The sequence below is a fragment of the Chlamydotis macqueenii genome, chromosome 4 (assembly GCF_036417535.1).
Source record: "Chlamydotis macqueenii isolate bChlMac1 chromosome 4, bChlMac1.mat, whole genome shotgun sequence".
Taxonomy (NCBI): Eukaryota; Metazoa; Chordata; class Aves; order Otidiformes; family Otididae; genus Chlamydotis; species Chlamydotis macqueenii.
In genome coordinates, this window is record NC_141559.1 from 2,541,499 (window position 1) to 2,562,197 (window position 20,699).

General features: G+C 41.1%; 1 protein-coding gene across 29 annotated transcripts in view; it reads left to right on the forward strand.

The window, feature by feature from the left end:
- The window catches only part of CAMK2D (calcium/calmodulin dependent protein kinase II delta), a 131,651-nt gene that overhangs the window by 68,478 nt on the left and 42,474 nt on the right, over nucleotides 1–20,699 (forward strand). For 15 of the 29 annotated variants that reach the window (XM_086747069.1, XM_086747075.1, XM_086747081.1 and 12 more), the window contains 3 exons: nucleotides 6,629–6,683; nucleotides 13,584–13,649; nucleotides 16,178–16,250. In XM_086747069.1, coding sequence (XP_086603195.1) covers nucleotides 6,629–6,683; nucleotides 13,584–13,649; nucleotides 16,178–16,250 — 194 coding nt within the window. Of the gene's footprint in view, nucleotides 1–6,628; nucleotides 6,684–13,583; nucleotides 13,650–16,177; nucleotides 16,251–17,148; nucleotides 17,222–20,699 lie in introns of all 29 variants that reach the window. The other 14 variants (XM_086747099.1, XM_086747082.1, XM_086747080.1 and 11 more) reach the window with 1 other exon arrangement.

Genomic DNA, 20,699 nt, shown 5'->3' on the forward strand with positions numbered 1-20,699 from the left:
GCATTTAATCAGAGTATTGAGGGCCCTAATGGGGGAGGGTTTTGGTCACAACTGAGTATTTTTAGAACATACGACATTTTGTTCTTACTAGTTAACACTAGCTGTTACAGTGCCTTGGGGACAAATGCAGTCTTTCCAAATATTAAATTGCCTAATTATTTTTCCTGTCATTTTCCATTATACCAGTACAGATGCAGATTAATGGGATTTTTTTTCCTCCAAGTTCTTGACCCTAAATAACCCGTGAATTTGCGCTGTAAGAAAAAGTTGTTTATCTTCTGAATGAATTTGGAAGTTTTGATTAGCTGTGCTGAATACAGACCTGTTGATAGCGTACGCAGCACTGCTGACTTGCATAAAGTCATTTAATGACAGTAAGTATTCCAGTGTACCCCCTGTGTATTTACCAGCAAGGGGGAGGATTATTTTCATAGATAGGCAAAGCATTACTCTACGGTTCATGTCTTTCAAAAATCGGCTGCCCCTGAGCACTGCTGCTGCACTAATCTCACCAGATTAGCCTCTGAATATTTCAGATTATTAGGTTATGGCTCTTATTAATATTTGCAAAGTTCTTTCTGCTGTAACTGAGCAGCTTTATTATAGAGAGCCCCAGGCGTCTGTGGTCTCGGAAGAGGAGTGTTGTACGTGAGGAGGTACAACCGTAAGGAGCAATCTCAGCTTTAATGGGACTGCTTAAATTTCTGACTCCCCTGAAGTGTGAGCAGGGGAAGAGGACACTTCCCTGCACACGCGAAGCACTGCCCGCTTGCAAGAGCCCGGGGCTGCTCCGTGGCTTGGGCATCCGTCGTCTCGTGGCTCGGCAGGTGATGGGGGACCTCTGCGCCGCACAGCTGCCAACTCCATTTCACTCCATACATCCGCATGGTCTCTTCTGTGGTTACCTCTCAGCTTTCAGCAAGCTGACTTAGACACGGGGCATTGGTCCGCTAATGGTGGCGGAGACTCCGTGACGTGTACCCAACTATTTGGGAGTTTGGTTGCTTAACGGAGATGGTTTATACCATGCATCAGAAGAGAGGGAGTAGTGACAGCAATGGAAAAACATGGATTATCGAGGTAGAGCGGATGAGGTTGCAGCGAGTATGGGGATTTTCTGAAGGCAGTAGGTGTCTGATCAGTGCACACAGCAGCACTCCTGAGCAGTGGTTTGCAAGCTTTTGCGTCTGCAGCTCTGCTCCCATGTGCAGTTTTGTGTTTTTCATGTTTATCTTGGGATCTAGGCCAAAAGTTGTAAGATGGATTTTGACTTTGGTCGCAGTTCTTGGTGCTATTGTAATGACTCCTGCACTGGCATCCAGTTTCTGGCAAAGCTCTAGCAGTAGCTTTATTTTCCTTCCCTCATCACCTTGGTTTATTTAGTAGAACAGGAAAGATCTGAGTCCTAACAGTGCGAAGCCACTGCAGATCTTCCACTTCTCAGCCAAGCAGTTTTGTTGAGCGCGATACATTCTTTGTCAGAAACGAAAGAGCAGAAAATACTTACAGACAAGTGTTTTGAAATAGAAAATGGAGTGGTTCAGATATTACCAAGCACTATATCTGTGGTCAGTGACTGAGGTCTTTTCAGGTTTTGTTTTACATCTTTATTTTCAAATGCAGCAGCTTATCCCATACCTAGTGGCAGGCAGATACCAAAGATTAAGTCTTTCCATAAAGTTCATCCCACTAAGTAATTAAGCTCATTTTTTAAAGGGTGTTTTTTGGTTTTTTTGGGTTTTTTTGTTTTTTTTTTTTCTAATGATGTGCAACAGATCTGCATAAATACTTCAGCACACTTTGGGAAGTGACCGTGGAGGGAGAGCACATCTGTCCCTTTTTCACTCCTCTCGCAGGAGGGCAGGAACTTGAAGAAGTAACTTGCGTATTTCAGCAAATACAACATACCCGTTTGTACCTTTCAGACCCATTTTAAACCTTTATTACTGGTGAATGAGCCCTATAACTTCCTAACAGTGCACTCAGTCAAGACATCTAGCTTACAGGATCAATGCTTCTGGGAGTCCATACACCTCAGTCTTCAGCACCAAAGGGAAAATGAGTGTCTTTAACGACGTTACCGTTATGTACATTATCCCTTTCCATGCTTTATTCATAAACACGATAAATGGGATTGCATGGAAAGAGTCTTCCTGTGGTGACCGTCACTCTGGCAGTTTGACACCTCCGTGCACATTTGTGCAGCTCCTGTGCTGACCATGGACCGTAACTTCTACTTGAAGGTCAGTCTTCTCAGATATTGTGTCTTTGTAGTGTGAACTAATTCAGACACCAAATTTATCAAAATGATCACTTCAACAGTTTCATAAAAATAAATGTTTTGGGCAGTAGTTTTAGATATGATGAGGTATCGTTATCCTGAAGAAACTCATCTGACTTTATCTACTGTTTGACTTGTCTCCTTGCCTGGAAGAATTTGATTTTCATAGAAAGTATGTAGAATACTATTATTTTGTTGGTTTTTTTTTCTTTAAAGGCAGAAATTCAGAAAGGAGATAGTAAAGTTGCTTGGCCATTGTATCAAGCTGTTTTCTGTAGAATAGACAAAAAAAACCCTGTACTTCAGCACAAAGAGTCAAATAAAGGAGATCATTTTACTTTTCAATCTGATTGGAACTTGCCCTCACTAATGGCTACGTTCAACGCTAATAGAGCCAATAGGAGTTCTCCCTTACATTGTTATAATGATTATCACCGAGTGGTGATTGGAAAGTATTTCAGATGAAAATCAGTGCTGAATCCGAAGGGATATTCCGCATCTTTTGTGGACTTAGTGTTTTTCCGAAAGAAAGAGCTGTGCACTCCCTGGATTCCTATCAGGCATTTCAAGTGGTTTGCTGAAGAGCAACGACTTTGTTGTCAAAGGTTGTTGAACGTCTTCTCCATAACCCGCTGCAGGAGAGGGACCACGGAGCTACAGTGAGGAAGTTGGCTTGTAAGGAAATAGCCTCAGCAGGCTGAGAAAAAACACCGTTCATCGTCTCAAATTGCTGTCCTTTTCTAGTCAGAAGGGAGCTGTGGTTCTGCGGTGACACTGAACAGAGAAGCCCTCTTCTAGGAAAGGATATGCCTCAAACCAAAGGCAGTGAAGTGCCACTTAGTCTTCTCCTGTTACTTTGGTATGTTCATGCTGACTTCATTCTTACCTAGGAGATGACTTTCTCATAAACGTGTGTGAGAAAGTCATTCCGTATTTCAGAAATACAGCGGTAATTAAAGAACATGGTCCTTTGCTTCAGCTGGTTGGTAGCAAATCCACGCTAGAGCAGGAGGAGCAATGAACCATGAAAAAAGACTAAGTATGTGTATGAACACAGGCTGTTGGCTGTTTTGTGACCACAAGCTCAAGCCAAGACTGTCTGGTTTTAATACCAAAATAATATTTTAAAGGTGGATTTAATTTTGCAATTTTAAGATGCGATATTTGGTTTCAATTCTCAAAAGACGTTTAAAAAATCTGGATTGTTTTACATGTTTCAGAGCTCTTTGAAAGCAACTGGCAGCAAATATTCTGCCTCACCAGAATTATTTGGTAGTTGTCAATGTCCATACGTGAGAGAGGAAATCGAACGTGAAGGCTTCTGCCTGTCCTGAGCATAATGCTGTTAGCGAGCAGCGAGGAGAGGAGCGCTGCTTTGAATCCAAAAAAGTGCTCGTAGAGAAAAGGTGCTTAGAGTTCTCACCAATCTGTTTCAGGAACAAGCAGTTTCTGTCAAAAGGTATAATTTGCTGTGTATTAGATCTTAAACAGTTTTACACTTTTTTGGAGAGGCATATGCAAAACGTACTAGCTGCTCTCCCAGATTTGCTATTTTAGAATTATGTTGCATCTCTGTGAAGTACCCAAGGGTCTGTCCTAAATCCCACTGCTAATTTTTGAGCGCTTGTTCTTGAATGCTGCCATATGAAGTAGTGTACTCAAAAGCCAGATGTTTTAGGGGTCTCTGTTCTGAGCTAGAAATGTCAGGATGCTCTTCTAGACCGGTATGTGGTGTCTCATCTCACATTTGGTTTGCTTTAAAGACCGGACATTTGGGGGTATTGAGATCTCAACTCAAAGAACGCAACCAGAAAGAAAGTTGATTCGGGTTTTGGGGGTTTTTATTATTTTTGGCAGCAATGCATTACCTTGGTCTTTTGTGCTCAAGGTTTGCACTTTGTAAAAACTTAGACAAATCTAGCGTATAGAACCAGCCAAAACCGCAAATTCTGATTTAGACCTACTTGGCTCTTCTGAATCATCACGAGCTCCGGGCAGTGAGTCAGCCAAGAGCTGGTTTTCTCTTCAGTATTGTGTAAACACAAGATGTTTCCCTGGGCTAAATATTATTAAGTTAAAAAAGTCATGTTTATTTGATTTTTTTTTTATTTTAAATGTCATGTATTGTGTGAAAAATGATTAATACATAAAGCTACCATCTGGGGAAATCTGAAAATCCTTTTCTTTTACACATACCTCACCAGTTCAGTTTTGAACAAAAAGCAATTTTAGGCCACTGATTTTTTTATTTGGTTCTATAAGTGGTAATGATTTGGATCAAGCTACTGACAAAGCTTCGTGTATTGCGGGAAAATTAGCTTTGGAAATTGCCATTTCATTTAAAGTAATTAAGAAAAACCTCACAACTTAATTCGTAGTTCTACCGTGATGTGATTTGAATTCTTAAAATGCGAAATGGATGAGGTGGTGGATGCCTCGTCCCTGGAAACATTCAAGGTCAGGTTGGCCGGGGCTCTGAGCAACCTGATCTGGTTGGAGATGTCCCTGCTCCTTGCAGGGCAGTTGGACTGGGTGGCCTTTGAAGGTCCCTTCCAACCCAAAGCCTTCTGTGATTCTATGATTCTGAAATGAAGTTCTGCAGCTGACCAGTGCGTTCTCGTGGAAAACTTTAGATATGGATACGTAGGCGTGCGTAAACACGACATGGGGTTTTAATCGTTAGGATGCTGTGAGCTCATTGGCTGTGACAAGCGCTGGAAAGGCTAACGACTCTTTTCTAGACATCACATCATTTTGCTTCTGGCAAGTCCTCTCATGCAGCTTCCGTCTTTCCAGAAAAGGCTCTTCCCGGTGATGGAACGAGAGGCGGTTTGACCTGGCCAAGCTGTCGCAGCCTCAGGCACTGGCTCCTCTCCCTGCCTACCCTTCCCGTCTGTAGGTCACGCTGAGCCTTCCTTACCCAAAATCTTCCAGCCTTTCAGTCAGAGCTTTCTGTTTTCCTCAGGCTGATGCGGTTTGTAATTCTAGAGGCTCTAGCTCCCTCGTGGTTTCCCGTCCGTATTCCCATGAACAAGTTGATACCCTTCCCCGCAGCACCCGTCAGATGCGTGGCGAGAGAGTTCCTCCTTCATCAAATTCGTTGCTGTGAGCAGCTTCACATGTGCCTGGTGTTGGTGTTTGAGAGGTTGATTCATTTTAGCTATCAGCTTTCACAAATGAATGTACAACTTATTAAAATTAAGGCAAATGTTTAATAGCATGCTTTCGATGGAGCAAACTAAACCTATAAGAGTAAGCTTGCCGTTCCCAGAATTTCTCCTCTTCCTCCGCTTGTTTTTTTTTTTCTTGCTTCCCATGCATGGACATCCCACCATGAAAATACACTGCAGGTTGGTACAAGCCCTGAATGAGTGCAGGGAGGCATTCTTTTATGGATTTTGTCTTACAAAGGTATTGTATACCCAGAATATCTGTAATTTTTGTATTTTGTGGTTGCATTCTTATTTTGCGTAAGGAGTCTTAACAAGAAATGTGGGCTTGAATTGTTCTTCTGGAAGACTATTCCAAATGGTGGAGTACGGATTTGGTTATGACCTGGTTGTCCTTGTTTGATAGGGAGGGGATGAGCAGTTTGGTTTTGGTGAGTTTTTTGGTTTTAAGGGAACATAAACAAGTCACACACAAGTTGTCTTATTTTTTCACCTACAAGCATGGATGATGATGATGATGATGTTTCCAGTGGCCAGAAAGCTTCCGAAGGAAGAAGTACTGTATTTTTAGGCTATTGCAACTGACTGTCTTACAGTTAAATTAGTCACCGTCTCAGTAGTTAACGTGTTTAAATATTTGACTATTTTCTCTCAACTGGAGTTGAAGGTGTTTAATTAAAAGTTAGAAGAAGGAGAAGGTGAGACTAGGAAACGGCTAATTACTCTAGGGACTGCAGACGGTGATTTCATTTTTAATTTAAGTTCCTTTTTAATGATTAGTTAAGAAAGAATCTTGAATTATTAACCGAATGTGCACTTTTGCTTTCCATTTACTTTAGTACAGTCAAATGCTTTTAGTTTACAATGATGCTTTTCTCTTTCAAAACCAGCATCTGCTGTCTGATAGTGGGATTTGTGAACATAGCCCTTAAAGTTTGTTATTCTGCTGAAATCTAGGATTAATTGTGGCTTTTTTTTTCCCCATCATCTTTTGTTTACAACTTTTATGCCGTAATGCTGCTGAGAAAATAGTTGTGTGACATGAAAGATGCAATACCAGCTCTGCAGTAGGGTTAAAATCCTCCCTTCTCCCCCAAAAACCACCGACAGACATTGAAGACATGAAAAAGATGACTGGTGTTTATCTTTTCTTTTTTTTTTCCCCCCCTTTCAATAGTGCGGCTTCATGACAGCATATCAGAAGAAGGATTCCATTACTTAGTCTTTGACTTGTAAGTATGTTTTGCATATTGTTTAGCATGTTGGGGATGTGGCATTCAAACTTCTAGATGTTTAGATGTACAAACTCACAAAATAAATGCATGGTTCTGGTACAGTGAGCCGGGCAAACAGATGTGAACAGAGCCAATGGCATATTCGGTCATTTGCATGCACAAAAACTGATTTTTAAGTGTCACTGTAAGAATTACTTATTAAAAATGTTGAATAAGTAGAGTCACTGTTGAAGTGGAATTTGATATAAAATGTAGGTATGTAAGTAGAACTTGCATGGTATCTGCCAAAGCCAAGCAAACATGACTTGGAAAAAATAATTTGCTGCAAGTCTGTGTCTGTAAAGGAAAAATAAAAAAAAAAAACCATGTGGAAGAGTAGTTTCTCTACAGAAAATCTCCATTGCTGGACTGAAAGGTAAGCCTGAGTTTCCCAGAGGGAAAGACTCTTTCAGTATTTTATTCCCAATTCGTATCTCGCTGATAGCAGAATGTAAAATGCCCAGCATGTAGAAAGGAGTTTCCTTCTTATTTCCCATTTTGCTTCAGGAATTTCAGGCCTGTGAGCTGCTCGTGTAGTGACTGTGCCTAAGTGGAGCTTGTTTCTGCCTAAAACAGGGATTTAGTGGAAGAAGGGATGGTGACAACGTGGTCTGTGTGTCTGAGACTCTTAAAAAGCAACACTGATCGTCCTCTTTCTTCCCTGGGACAAGCAAACTTGTCCACTCACTTGCAAATTTACTGCTTTTGGTTCTGGGTACGGGCAAACACGAATGGTTAGGAATTGTCTTGCAAAACTGACTTATTTAAGTAAAATTATCTGTTTCAACCGCTAATTTTTCCAGGACGGTTGATGGTTTTGACAAACAACACACTACCCCCATTCTCAAGAGCTTTTTTAGGCCGAAGCTGGTGTGGCTGGTTAGAATGAGAATACGTTATTTCCCCAGAAATGTGAAATAGCTCATTTCTAAGCATACAAACTGAAATATTTGCATTCAACGTAGGTAAGTTAGAACCTGAATCTTCCACAATCAGTTGCGTGCTTTCGCGTACAGGTTACATTCTGTTTTCTTTTCTGACTTAATTTTTTTTGAAGAAATCTCTGAAGACTTCTTGCAGACTAGATTTCAGAGTAGCAATACAAAAATATTAAATAGCCTGTCTGCAGTGAAGGCATTCAGGATTCAAATCCTAACGGGGCTCAACAGGAATTTGTCTGTCGTTTGTGTGCGTCCCAGGTAAGCGCTCTGACTGGAAATGGCTGGCGGGCACAGCATGCATGCTTGTTCTCTGACATGCTCTGGGGTTTGTTTCGCCTTTTTTTTTTTTTTTTTTAAGGGCTACAAAGGAATCCTTTCTGTGTGGAATTGGAAAAATCTTAATCCTGAACGTTTCCGAGAAATGCATGCAGAATTCTGAGTTCTAGGGACAATATCCCTTTTATAAACTGCTGGCATTTTTATTTCTTGTTGTACTGGTAGAAACTATGGCCTACTGTAATTGCAGTTAGTCCACTTCTGCCCTTAAATTGAGTGTATAATGCCAGACATATCTCAGGAGATTATGTTTGCAATCTGAACTGGAAAGCATTTGAACAACTTCAGAGCTGGAGATACCGGTATCCGTAGCTCGATAGTAACAGAACAAATAGAAGACTGTATTCTGCAATAAAAAAAAAATAATACTTAACCCAAAGATACTGCCTTGGCAGGAAATTTTTATTTTTAATAAAATATGTTACACATATGTAGGTTAGTGGCTTGTTTAAGTGTACCTAAAAGAGCTGCCACAAAAAAAAAAAAGGTGCCATATGGACTTCTTTAATAGGAGGGCCAAGTACATGCCTTTATTTCTTTAATTTTTGTTTAACAGGAGCCTGACTGTGGTGTAACACTGTCACTCCACCCACACGTCCCGTCGTGTCGTTGTCTTAATGATTTCTTTCAGATTGTGTGGGATTCAGTACGACTGTTTCTTCAGAAATTTCTTTTAGACTGCATCCCACGTAGAAAGTGAAGAGGAAGAGTGCTTTGTCTGTGAGCAGAAAAAAAAAAAAAAAATCATTGTAACCTTCTGTTTTGAATTTCTAATAATCTCTCGAATTAATGTCGTAGAGATGTCTGCAGTCTGAAGGAGCAGCCTGTTGCTTCACTCAGTGATAGCTGTGCTTTTTTTATCTGAAGAAAAAAGGGATGAATGTACTCTGTTACAGGTGTGCGTTTGGGTGACGAGTCCCAGTATCAAAACGGGAAGGTGGAAGTCTTCTAAAATCCGTGTGCAAACTGGGCATTGAACAGTGAAAGATGCGCTTTCTGATGAAATACAGTTTTGGGGTGTTTCCGTAAGAAGCCCTACGTATGACAGAAAGAGATGCAGTGAAGTAGTGACACATCATATATAGATATATTTAAAAAGTTAATCTTCACTTGCTGACTCCCTGTCTCTCAAATATACACCTGGCAGTGTCATTCTGGAGTGTGGTGGTTTTGCACTTCAAAAAGCGATGATTTGCAGAGCGGTGATTTTCAACATCTCGTTGCCGTCCCTGCCAAGGAACAGAGGCATCTTACTGGTCTACCAGTATGGCTCCTAGGTATTTTAGAAAATTAACTGATCTCCTTCTGTGATACTTCTCCAGAGCAAAGGACTTCCTCCTGTGGTGTTTCTCTCACTAGATACAGTGATTTGCAGATTAATTAACTGTGCGTAGCAGGATTAGTAATGGAGTTCGTCAAGTTTCTTACTCCTCTTCCCATATTGGTGAAGGCAACTGCAGGTAGGATTTGCGTCCCTCTCTCAGCCCGTTTCCAGTTGCTAAGCACCAATGAGATTGTCTTCAGCGTTAACGATGTTAGATGAGTTCAAATCCAATCAATTCTGACAGTATTAATTGCTGTATCTGAATGGAAACAGCTGTAGCACTTGAGGACTCTCTTGCGCAAGTCAATGAGCTTCTCTTTTTTTCAGCGTCTCCCATTTTCATGCACTTGATGAGATGCAACAATTGTTACGTTTAGAATCCTGGCGTTGCTATTGAATTCCAAGTGGAGGGACTCTACTGTGTAGAAGAAACAAATATACCAAAAAAACCCTAATTACGAAACAATGTTTGCCTAGGGTAAGTGCCTGAACCTTTTTTGGGAAACACCACCAGTGTGATCAGCAGCAGAGGCTGCTTTAGCTAGCTTTGCTGATTTGGGAGTTCCTTTTAACTATCTTGTTGTAGTTATGAATTTTCCTGTCGTGAACATCCTGTCATGAAGTAGGACCTCACTGAAGCACCTTCTAATTTAAGTACACAGACTAGAATCTGTGTGTGATTCCTGCCCCACCCAGGTGGTACGATGTGTCCGTTTTTCATTGTTTTACCCTGGGAGGGGGAAAAAAGCATTTAACAGAAGCACCAGTCAAATTATAGGTAAGTCCTCTATTTTAATTTCCTTCTGTAATTTGATCTCGGAGATCAGCCTGAATATTTCTGTTGGTCAGCAGAACCTCCAAGAATTCTGATTTCAGCGCACTCTCTACGTAATTCAGTGCTCTTAGTGGAAACAGAGCGGTAGCACAGAGCCAGGTGTTGTCCAGAGCGCTTCGCACTTTCGTTTCAGGTCATGGTCTTCACTATGCAAGGAGAACCTCATAACTAAGGATCTCTTCTATTTGTGTAGCTTTTATTCATGATGGATCTCTCGGGTCCTTCTCTCGTATTGTGTTTGAGAAGTGAAGGGACAGAGGGGGTAGAAATCCACCTAACAAAATGGACATCTAATCAGGAACAGAATGCTTTGCAGCCACTTTGGTATTAAACCATATGGAGCATAAAAAGAAGTTTATTGGTAACTGTTCTGTTCTTTATTTATGAGATCAGTGAATAATGTAGGTTGGTAAGGATGCTTAGAGGTGATCTGATCTAACCCCCTTCTCAAACAAGGTCCAGTTGAATCAGGTTGCTCAGGGATTTGTCAAGGTTGGAACATCTTCAAGGATGGAAATTCCACAGCAAGTGCATAGTAAATAATGATAATAACAACAAAAGAAGAAAAATCTTTGTATCTATTTGTTATTTCTGGTCTTTCAGCTTGTCTGTTGCCTTTCATGCTGTCCCTGCTTAGCCACCCATTAGAGAGTTGTAGACAGCAGTGATATCTCCCGTGAGCCTTCACATCTTCATGGTGACCAAGCCCAGTTACCTCAACCTTTGCACTCTTAACCATCTTGGTGGCCCTCCATTAGACACAGTTCATGATGTCAGTGTCGTTCGTGTACTGGGAAGCCTAAAAGGGGACATAGTGCTCCAGCTGTGATCTCACGAGTGCCAAAGGCAAGGGAGGAATCACTGCCTTCAACCTGCTGGTCCTGCGTCGTGATGTAGTTAACCTTTTTAGCTGCAAGGGCACGTTGCTCACGCACGCTCCGTGAGCAAAGGCTGCTAACGTGGCTGTAAGGATTTTTTCTGAGTCAGAAGATGCGGGTGAGTTCTGAGCTGTCCTAGTCCCCAGTGCTACCCGCCTTCGTTTTGGCCATTTAGCTGCCTTCGGAGAATTATTCCTAATGTATTCCTCGGAGTGACAGAGCATGGGAATTGTTGACTACTTGTTTGGTTGTCAGTGCGATTCACCTGCTCTGTTGTTGCTTTTATTTTTTCGTCGTTTAACAATGCTTATGAATGCCAGGTAAATGTTGAGTGTCAGCAAATAAGAATGCATATCCTCCTCTTTTCTCCACACTCGAGAAGAGCAAACATCAGCTTGGTGTTCTCTCCCACTGAAACATGCTTTGGTGACAAAAGCTTTCTCTCTTCTTTTTTGGCTTGGATCAAAAAGAAGTGTTTTAGGGAAGGGTAAGATCAAAGGATGCTTTGTTTTTTCATTCATCGCAAAGTGAGAATTTTTCCTCTTTACCAGAACTGTGACAGACAAATATATATGCAAAAAATGAGGTATCAAAGACTGTCAAAGTACGCATCAATCAAACATTTTGTGTTACAGAAACCAAAGCTGGTTTCTGGAAGGTAGAAGACAAAAAGAACGAGAGAGTACAAATTAGGCAACCGGTTATTTTACCTCCTCCAGATTTTATTGCAGACTTGTGTACAGAATAGCATTCTGTTGCCTGAAAGTGGTGGCTTTCAAAGTCGGTAAGGTGTAAACTCAGAAAAAAGATGACGTAGCTCAAATGGAAAGGGAAATGTGAAAATAGAAGTTCTTTAAGTGGCCTTCTCGAGGAAAGGAGCTGTGCTGCTGGCCGAGCAGGTCATTGCTGTCGTCATCTACTGTGACTGAATAACTGGGATCTACAACGAGCAGTTAGTACAGCAATTTGCAGATGAATGTTTCAGTTCTGAAGATGCCAGATATCCTCACTTTTAATTTTTTAATCCTGTTAAACTTAATTGTATTCAATAATAATTGTATTTGTTGTGGTATAGATTTTTAAGCATCTTAATCTTGCAGCATCTTGTAACCCACTCTAGCTTTTTCATTTGGGAATCTGTTGAGAATATCATGTGCTATGCGAACACTCACTGCATTCATAACCCATAATGAAATACGAACATCGATCTCCCATCTGGGAATTGTTTATGTCGGCATCTCAGTAGGATCAAGGTTTTGGGAAGCAGGAGTTGAGTGGACTCGTGCATCCTGTGTGCTGAGGCAGACAAGTTTTACAGTTTCATTTGCAAGCTCATCAATCTTCATCTTAAAAAATGAATACCTGTCTCAGTTACTTTACCAAAAATTTTTTAGTTACTCCAGATTTACTGGTGGTTTTAAAACTTAAAACTTCTCTTGATCATAACTTTATATTTATTCACAGGTATTGTATGCGTATTTATTATTGTACCAATATTGTCCCTTACAGCTCTCCTCTATGGAGAGCACAGTTTATACTCTTTTGAGTATTTATTTTCATAAAACTTTGTTTATTTTCATTATTTTCATAAACTTTGTTTTGCCAAGCTAACCTGACTTTGCTTCTCTGAGAAGATAGGATGAGTAAGTGAATGGATAGCCTAGTAGCAACTTTCTGCTTGTGTTGCTGTTTCAATTCCCTTTTCTGAACGCGGGTGACCGGAGCTGTGTACGATACGAGGAGGGATTTTACTGCTGTATGTACGGACGTTCCACTTCCTAAGATTAAACCACTGGCTGTACAATGAAATCCTAAGTACGCAACCACGCACACCATTCCTTCTGTTACTAGTCCTTCGGATCATACAGTTCTTCCCTGGTACTGTTAATGCCTCCTCAGTTATTTTAAGTGTCCTTTTCACTAAACTATTCCTAATTTTCGACAAAGGTAACTGAAAAATTTTTAGGAAAAAAAGTCTGCCATGAAACAGATTAAGGTACTCTGCTTCTACGGATGCTGTCCTTCCAATTCAGTAATTCTCTTTCTAGGAAAAGCACAAAAGCAAGCCACTCTGGCACATGGCTACACCTCTGCTGTGTTTTGACCTACACTTAAAGGCCTTTTTCCCTTTTTAGCATTATTGTATTCTTTCTTTCCTCTGTCTTACGTTGCAGTTCTCAATTTATCCTGACCTGTTCTGAACTTCAGCTGCAATTATCCTTCCTGGTCAGATCCCTTTATCCTTGTACTTTCACTGCTTACTCTTGACATCCTTAACTGATGTACGGCATCTTGCCCAAAAAGGCGATGCTCTTTGCATTTATTTTCTAGTTATGATTGCTCTTCCACCACGTCCGTTTTATTCACGTAACGATTTGGATGGGTACACCTTTTACTTCAGTTCCTTCGCCTTGCCGGTCAAGACCTCTTGCGTTTCTGTAGAAATATTTCAGTTATTCTTCTCTGACTTCTTCCTGCCCAGTTGATTTAAGATGCACGTTTTCAGTTCTGAAATCTCCTTTCCCATCTTGCTTTTTTTAACAGAGTCACTGGAGGTGAATTATTTGAAGATATAGTTGCAAGAGAATATTATAGTGAAGCAGATGCCAGGTAAGTCATTTGTTTTTCCAATGTTGCCTTTGATAATTGTAGGATAGTTTCTGGAATAGCTCACGGTCTTTGGCATCAGTTTCGCTGGCACAGTCTGTGAGACTCCAGGATTTCTGCTGGAGCTCTCGTTGACTTGGAAGGGCACGGCTTGGCATTTTGAGCTCAGGGCTGTGTGGTGGAGAACTCTACAAAGTCTTGATGTCTGCTGATCTGAAAAAGCTGAAGTTGGATCTCAGTTCATTAAAATCTTTGTAAACTTGTGAAGTTGTTAAAGTCTTACCCAGTTTTCTTCTCTGCAAACTGGACATAACGACTCAGCTCTCTCATCTAGGGATTCCTACATTTGCTGATCAGAGTTTGAAATACATGTCGGTCTTGGAATTACATTAAATTACATTAAATACCATTTTTATTCTCAGCCCAGAAGTACTAATTTCCTTTTCCTATTTAAACATTTTTGTTGTGTTTCATCAATAAGCAATTATACTGTGCATCTCAGTCTGAGCTCAAATTTGAAATCTCTAGCAATTTTCTGCAAGTGATTGTTGAAAAACTTGAAGAATAAGTTGATGATTATCGTAATTTGCATGCTGACATAAAGTATCGGGTCCATTTTTCCATCTCAGGATCTGTTTGCCCTCATATAATAATAGATCTTAAATATGCTCATGTAATTATGAATCTTAAACATTGTGGTTAGTTACTTCAAAGAAAATATGTTCTACCACTACACCCTTCACAGAAAATTTATCTCCAAGTAAATTTAAAGAACCTTTATGTTTTTGTGTGTTCTTAGTCATGCACCATTGATACGTATTTAGTACATATAATTTTCAGTTATTCCTTTACATTTGGAATTAATTGGCAGATGACCGGAAAGCATTAACAACAGTGGTAGGATAATAATGAAAAAAACAAGAAGTGATTCTGAGTATTAGGAAGCTTTCCCTGTTTATTGCTTCTACTAATTTCTGTAGAAACATCGTTAATTTAAGCATTTCAATGTGGAACGACACATAACCTGAAATTTTGAATTCTTTTTTGCCTGCTGTGATCCAACCAAACTTTCTACTATTGATGCCAAAGGCCAGCGTATGGTGTCATTGTGTGTTTTTAAGATATTTATGATTTAAAAGGAAAAAATGCGATGACTTTTTTTCTATTCTAGAATTATGACCTATTGGAAGGGGCTGTGCATATATATATAGAGGATATATATATGCATTTTAGATATTCGGTGAAAACTTGACCAAATAAGTGAAATAACTAGTTATCATGCATCTCTGTATTTTTATATATTTATATATATATTCATCTGTGTGTATATATATATATCTATATATATGTAGTGTGTGTGTGTGTGTCTCCCTATAGAAATAGTTCATAGAATTTGTAGATGCATCTCCTAGGACTGTTCATACTGGTCTGTTCCTGCAAGCCCTTACTGGTGCGAGTGGTCTTTTCTCACGCAAGCAGTCCAGTTCAGTGAGTCGTGAACTACTTGCGTAAGAAAGGGTTTTCAGGCTTGGGCTCCAGTTACTGATTTATGACCATTCCTTCTGAATTCCGTGGTCAAAACGTTTTGGATGAGCAGCAGCAAATCCTTGGCCCTTGACTGCTTTGTGTTACTTACAGTCACCGACTCCTGCCACAAGGATATCTTAAAATAAAAAATAAAAATAAATTATAAGCTCTTGTGGTGCCAAAAAATGTCTGAAAAAGTTCCAGTGCTCTGAAAGATCAATACTTCCGTTGTGCTTTTTGGCATGGCCAAAACTTGCAAACCTGGGCATGGAAAAATAGGTGCGAGTTAAATTCTTTGAAGCACCAAAATAAAACCATTTTCTGCATTTTTAATGTGAATTTCCGTTTCGTGAGTGACTCCTGACTGAACTAGCGCTTGACAAAACTTTAAACGAAAATGCATGCCACCTTTTTGAATGACTTGGCTTTATCCTACGAATAGTTTTTAAGAAACCATTAGATTCAAAATGCGAAATGTTTTGCTTTTCCTTAGCTTTTGACTTTTTTTGTTGCATTTGTTTTCTGTATATCATTTCATTTCTGGGCATTTTCTTGTTTCAGCACTTGTTGTAATGTTAAGTTCACTGTAAAAATTTTAAAAAACCAAAACACATCACCGATTGTTATGTTGCCTCCACTTTTATTTTTCCTGTAGCAGTTTTTGGAAACTGGAAAAAGCTTCCATACTGCTGAATGAAAATACAATCTAATAATTCTGTCTCACAGGTGTCATATGTTCCATGTTAAATGGTTTGGGTTTTTTTTGTTTCGGGTGGTGGTTTTTTTTTTTTGTTTTGCTTTGGTTTTCGGATGTGTTAGAGCTGGAAATACCTCTCTGTTCAACACTGTTTTGTTCCAGTTCACTGTGCAATCGAGACTTGTCAGGAGATGTAAAATTGTTTTTTGTTCTTTATCTTTTTTTAAGTTTTATTTTATTTTGTATTTGATGTGATTATGTGCCTTTAAAATGTTCTCCCTTCCATTCTGCCCTTGTATCTTTGCAGTCATTGTATACAGCAGATTCTAGAAAGTGTTAATCATTGTCATCTAAATGGCATAGTTCACAGAGACCTGAAGGTCAGTATCTGGTGCCCATCAATTGGATATAAGAGTTTTGGGTTTGTTTTTTCGTTTTTTTTTTTCCGCTGGGTACGGGCAGAGGGTGGGTTGTCTGCGATGTTCCCTTGCCTATCCTACTCACCTTCCAAAACAACTAGCTGAACGAATAATGCATGAACGCCTCTTTCCAGTTTGCAAGTCTACAGGCCTAATATACATCATGGCAAAAAGGGGGAATGGTTGCCAAAAAAACTGCTCTCCTTCCAAGGCGCTGGATTTATCCCGTGGCTGTCGAACGTGTCTGGTATTCCATTACGGGTGTCCGTGTATCGCTGTGTACGCACATGGAGGTGAACTTTGGCTGTGATGTATGTCAGCTTGCAGATTTCACACGCCACGTCTGTTCTTGAGACCCTGGGTTGCCGTAGCAGAACAACCGGTCGCACACTGCTGCGTTAGAGTATGACGAACCCTCAGGAAAGTGATGCTCATTGCTGGCTCAATTGGCCCACGAGAAGTTCGTAATTTACCTAAAACGCCTCGCTTGGAGTGGGTGTTTTTTTTGCTTACCTCAATGGCTGCTACAATTTCTAAGAGAGGAGGACAGGGGGTGCTAAATATTTAATACGACCTCATCAATTAATTATTGGCAAAATTTATGCTTTTCTGACAATTTTCATTTTAAAAATTGTCGTTAAAAAAAACCTAAATTAAAATTTAAAAAAATTTTTAAAAGCACCGCGGCGGCGGTGCCTGAGGCCGTCGTGCTCTGAGCGGCGCGGAGCGGTGCGGAACGGGGCCGGGGAGCGCGGTGCCCTGTTCCCGGTGCCCGCAGCCTCCTGCCCCGGTCCCGCCGGGCTTGCGGGCGGCGAGCGGAGGCTTGGAACTAACCCGCGGCCCCGGTCTTTGCATGCAGTCATTGCATTCAGCAGATCCTGGAGGCCGTGCTGCATTGCCATCAGATGGGCGTAGTCCATCGCGACCTCAAGGTGAGTTGCTGCCGCTGCCCTGCCCTCCCCAGCCGGAGCCGCCAGCCCCAGCCAAACACAGCCTTGAGCACTGGAAATGTAAACCCTTTTCTTTTTTTTTTTTTTTTTTTTCCCTTAATTTTCTTTTTTTTTAACTGCTTTGCCTGTGCACAAGAACAAACCGCTAGCGTTCACTGGAGAAAATCTGCAAAACGCTTACCAGTACCTGCCTGTTCTTATCTGGGCTCTGAAGACCCCCTCAGAGCCCGCTGGCACCCGTGGTCAGTACCAGGGACAACAGGAGTTGCTTTTCAAGCATTGGGTGTATTCGTTGAATACACCATCTCCCTTTCTGTCATCCAGAGCTTTCAGGGCAGGGTGTGGGCGTGAGGGACTTGCCGTCTCTCATCAGCCTAACTTGGAGTGCTTCTGGGACGCACGCTAGCGTTGGCATGTCACGCATTTTAGTGACAAGAGGCTAGTTGCTGTGAGATCGCTGGCACCAAGACCTCTCTCTCCTCCAGATGATGACGGGGCTACAGAACATCTTTAGGAAGTGGGAGTTTCTACAGTGTTCTCTCCATGATCACCTGAGGACTCAGATTCTTTCCAGACAAACGGTAGCGTTGGGATAGAAGCTTCAGAAAGAAAACTCTTGAGAAGAGCTTAAAATCTTTAAGGTTGGAAAAGACCTTCATGATCATCAAGTCCAACCATCCCCTCTTTTTCACCACCTCCGTATCCAGATGGCTGGAGACATCTGCTGCAGAAATCCTCTCTGCGTTTCAAGTGTGTCGCATGGAAAGAAACGAGTAAAGATAGTTTTGTTTTACTGGGAAGGCCAGAGAGACAAGTCTTTCTCAAAGCTGGTAGTACGCTAGCCCTGTGGCTAAGGGAGAGGGCTTAAGTTGGGCACTTGGGCTTCGAGATCCTCAAGTAAAAGAGTGTTTATTTTGAAATCAAATGGAAGCGCACTGTCTGAAATATCAGATCCTTTACAAAGGCAGAATAAAAATGGCACGTGGACGAAGGCAGTGGAACACACTCATTGCTTCTGGCACAGCTTCTTTGTCTCTTTTATTTTCCTTTCGAAATGAGTTATGGGGAGCAGGAATTTCCTCCCAGGGTAGGAGTTTTCTAGTGGTTATCATTAGTAATAACTTTGGAATCAGAATGCCGTCATCTTTCTTGCCATCTTTCGCTCCCAAATAAACAACCGTTGTTGTCTGGATTTATAAAATCTCTGTTCTTACCCTGTAGGAACGTAAAGGGTTACGCTCGTGATGGGTTTCAAAAACACGCACGCAAAAATTCTCAACCCGTTTTGCGTTTCTGGCTTTTCCCGTCTCACGGTTGTACAGCAGGAGACTGACAAGTCTCTATCCAATCCAGAAATCTCATATGGCAGCCGGATAACGTGGAAAAAGTTTAAATCAAAGGGTGTCAGATTCGTCCAGCTGCTGCAGCAATTCCTGTCCACGCAGTACTGTGCTTCTAGCCTAAAAAGGAATTGAAAAAAAGCCTTGTAGCCACGCAAGCTGACAGAATAAAGACTGCTTTCTGGTACTTTTCGTGCCTTCGCACAAAATAACTTTTTCTTTGGAAATGCATTAAATCCAGCTGTTCCCTGCTCCAAACCATGTGGCAAATCTGGGGTGAACTGGAAAACCTGTGTGAGAAAAAAATGTTCCTGCCAAGCTGTAGTACCCAGTTTCATTTCTGAAAGTGAAGACTTCAGGAAGCAGAAAACCATCCTTCTTCGGTTACTGCTTTGTGGCAAAAGAAAAAAAAAAAAACAACAGTGAAATGGAAGACTGTGGTGAAATTCCAGCAGAACCCTCTGTACCGAAAAGAAGATGCCAAGGCCTGAGACCAGAGCTGCGAGACATGGAGCAGATGGTTGCGGCCTGGCCCGAATCCTTAAACTGCAAAACTCAATGGATTTTTTCCCGGTAACTCAGACCACGATTGAATGGCATGTTAGGGGCAAGGAGGGCAATGAGAAGAGGAGATTTTGGACAGTCTTATTTTATTCAGCTTGCCTTTTAGCATGATTTTCTAGTAAACAGAGAGGAGTTATTGCAGCCTGTGAGGCCTGCAGAAGTGTTTCTTGCTGCTCTGTTTGTAATCCTTCCTATAAGTCCAAACGATGGTGGATCTTAGATCCAGAAAAAATTAACCTGTTGGTGGCAGTCTGTCTTTAACAGATGGTAGAAGTGCACTTCCACGTTGGAATTCCAGTTCTTGGCAGTCAGCAGCCTTGCTGCTTTGGTGAAACGCTGTGGTTATGACCCTCTTGCATTCCCCGTTGAAGTTAAATTAAAAACAAACAAACAGAAAAGGAAATGCACCAGTTATATTCAAGGAAAAATACACCGAGACATAAGTACTTGATCTGGAAGAACTAAAGGCCGTTGGAAAAACAAGGCATAAATCATGTTAATTTATTTGTCGGTAATTTTAGCAGTTAACACCGGCGTTGTACATGCTTGACTGCCAGCCCAAGGTGACACTGTTGAATCCAAAGTACCAGTCCTGCGTGGCCCGCGCTGGGCTGTTAATGTTTTCCAAGTAATTGCAGTCATTCGAAGTTAATGCATGGTAATTATCTAGCACGCCTCCCATCATCCTGAAATGACAGCCGCGTGGTGTTTAAGCGTGTGGTCCCACGCGGCGCTGCCCGAAATGCTGTTGTCTTTGGCGGAAGAGTCAATTGGAAAATCTGCTTCAGCTTCTGTGGAAACACAGTCACCCGTGACAAGTGGTGTTTCTGCAGAGCGCCTTGACCGGCAGTGTAAAGACGTAAAAAAGACCCAAGGGGGAAAAGAAAAGTTAAAAAAAAAAGCAGCAGCAGAATATAGAAGGCTACTCTTTGGAATGGACTGATTTTGGGAAGTGGCATGCGCTTGGTAGGTTCGTGCTTGTGTTTTAACCAAGAGTGTGAGGCATTTTCACTGCTGTTGGCTTGCTGAACATCACAACCAAATAGGATCATCTGTTGCTTTGTGAGGTTTATAGAAGTGCATTCCAGGAAATAATTACTGTAAACTCCTCTCTCTCTGACAGGAAACCTTCAAGAAGTGTGTGGCTGTATGTTGAAATCAGTGTAGGGAAATGGCAAGGGTGTGACATGGCTTAAATCGGTGTCCAGGAACCCAGAGACACGTCCTCCGCTCTTCAGTCAGTGTTTGATTTAATGAAGTGGTTACTGATAATTTAAGTGAATATAAAGGTTATATTTTTATTCTGAGAGATCTTAATCTCAATTATTAAAAAGTGGAAATAGAAGATTCATCAAGTAACTATTTATTGAAGGGTTTTAATACTGTCTTTTCCATGGCACAGTGACAAAGGGATGAGTGAGAGAATGATGTTTGTAAATTGACGAAAAAACATTCTTTTACAGTTTGGAGAGAGGGAAGAAAGCCACTTTTAGACTAAGGAGTTTGTCAGGGCCAGTTGTGTTGTTAATTAATAGAAGTATCGCAGCGGTTGAGGT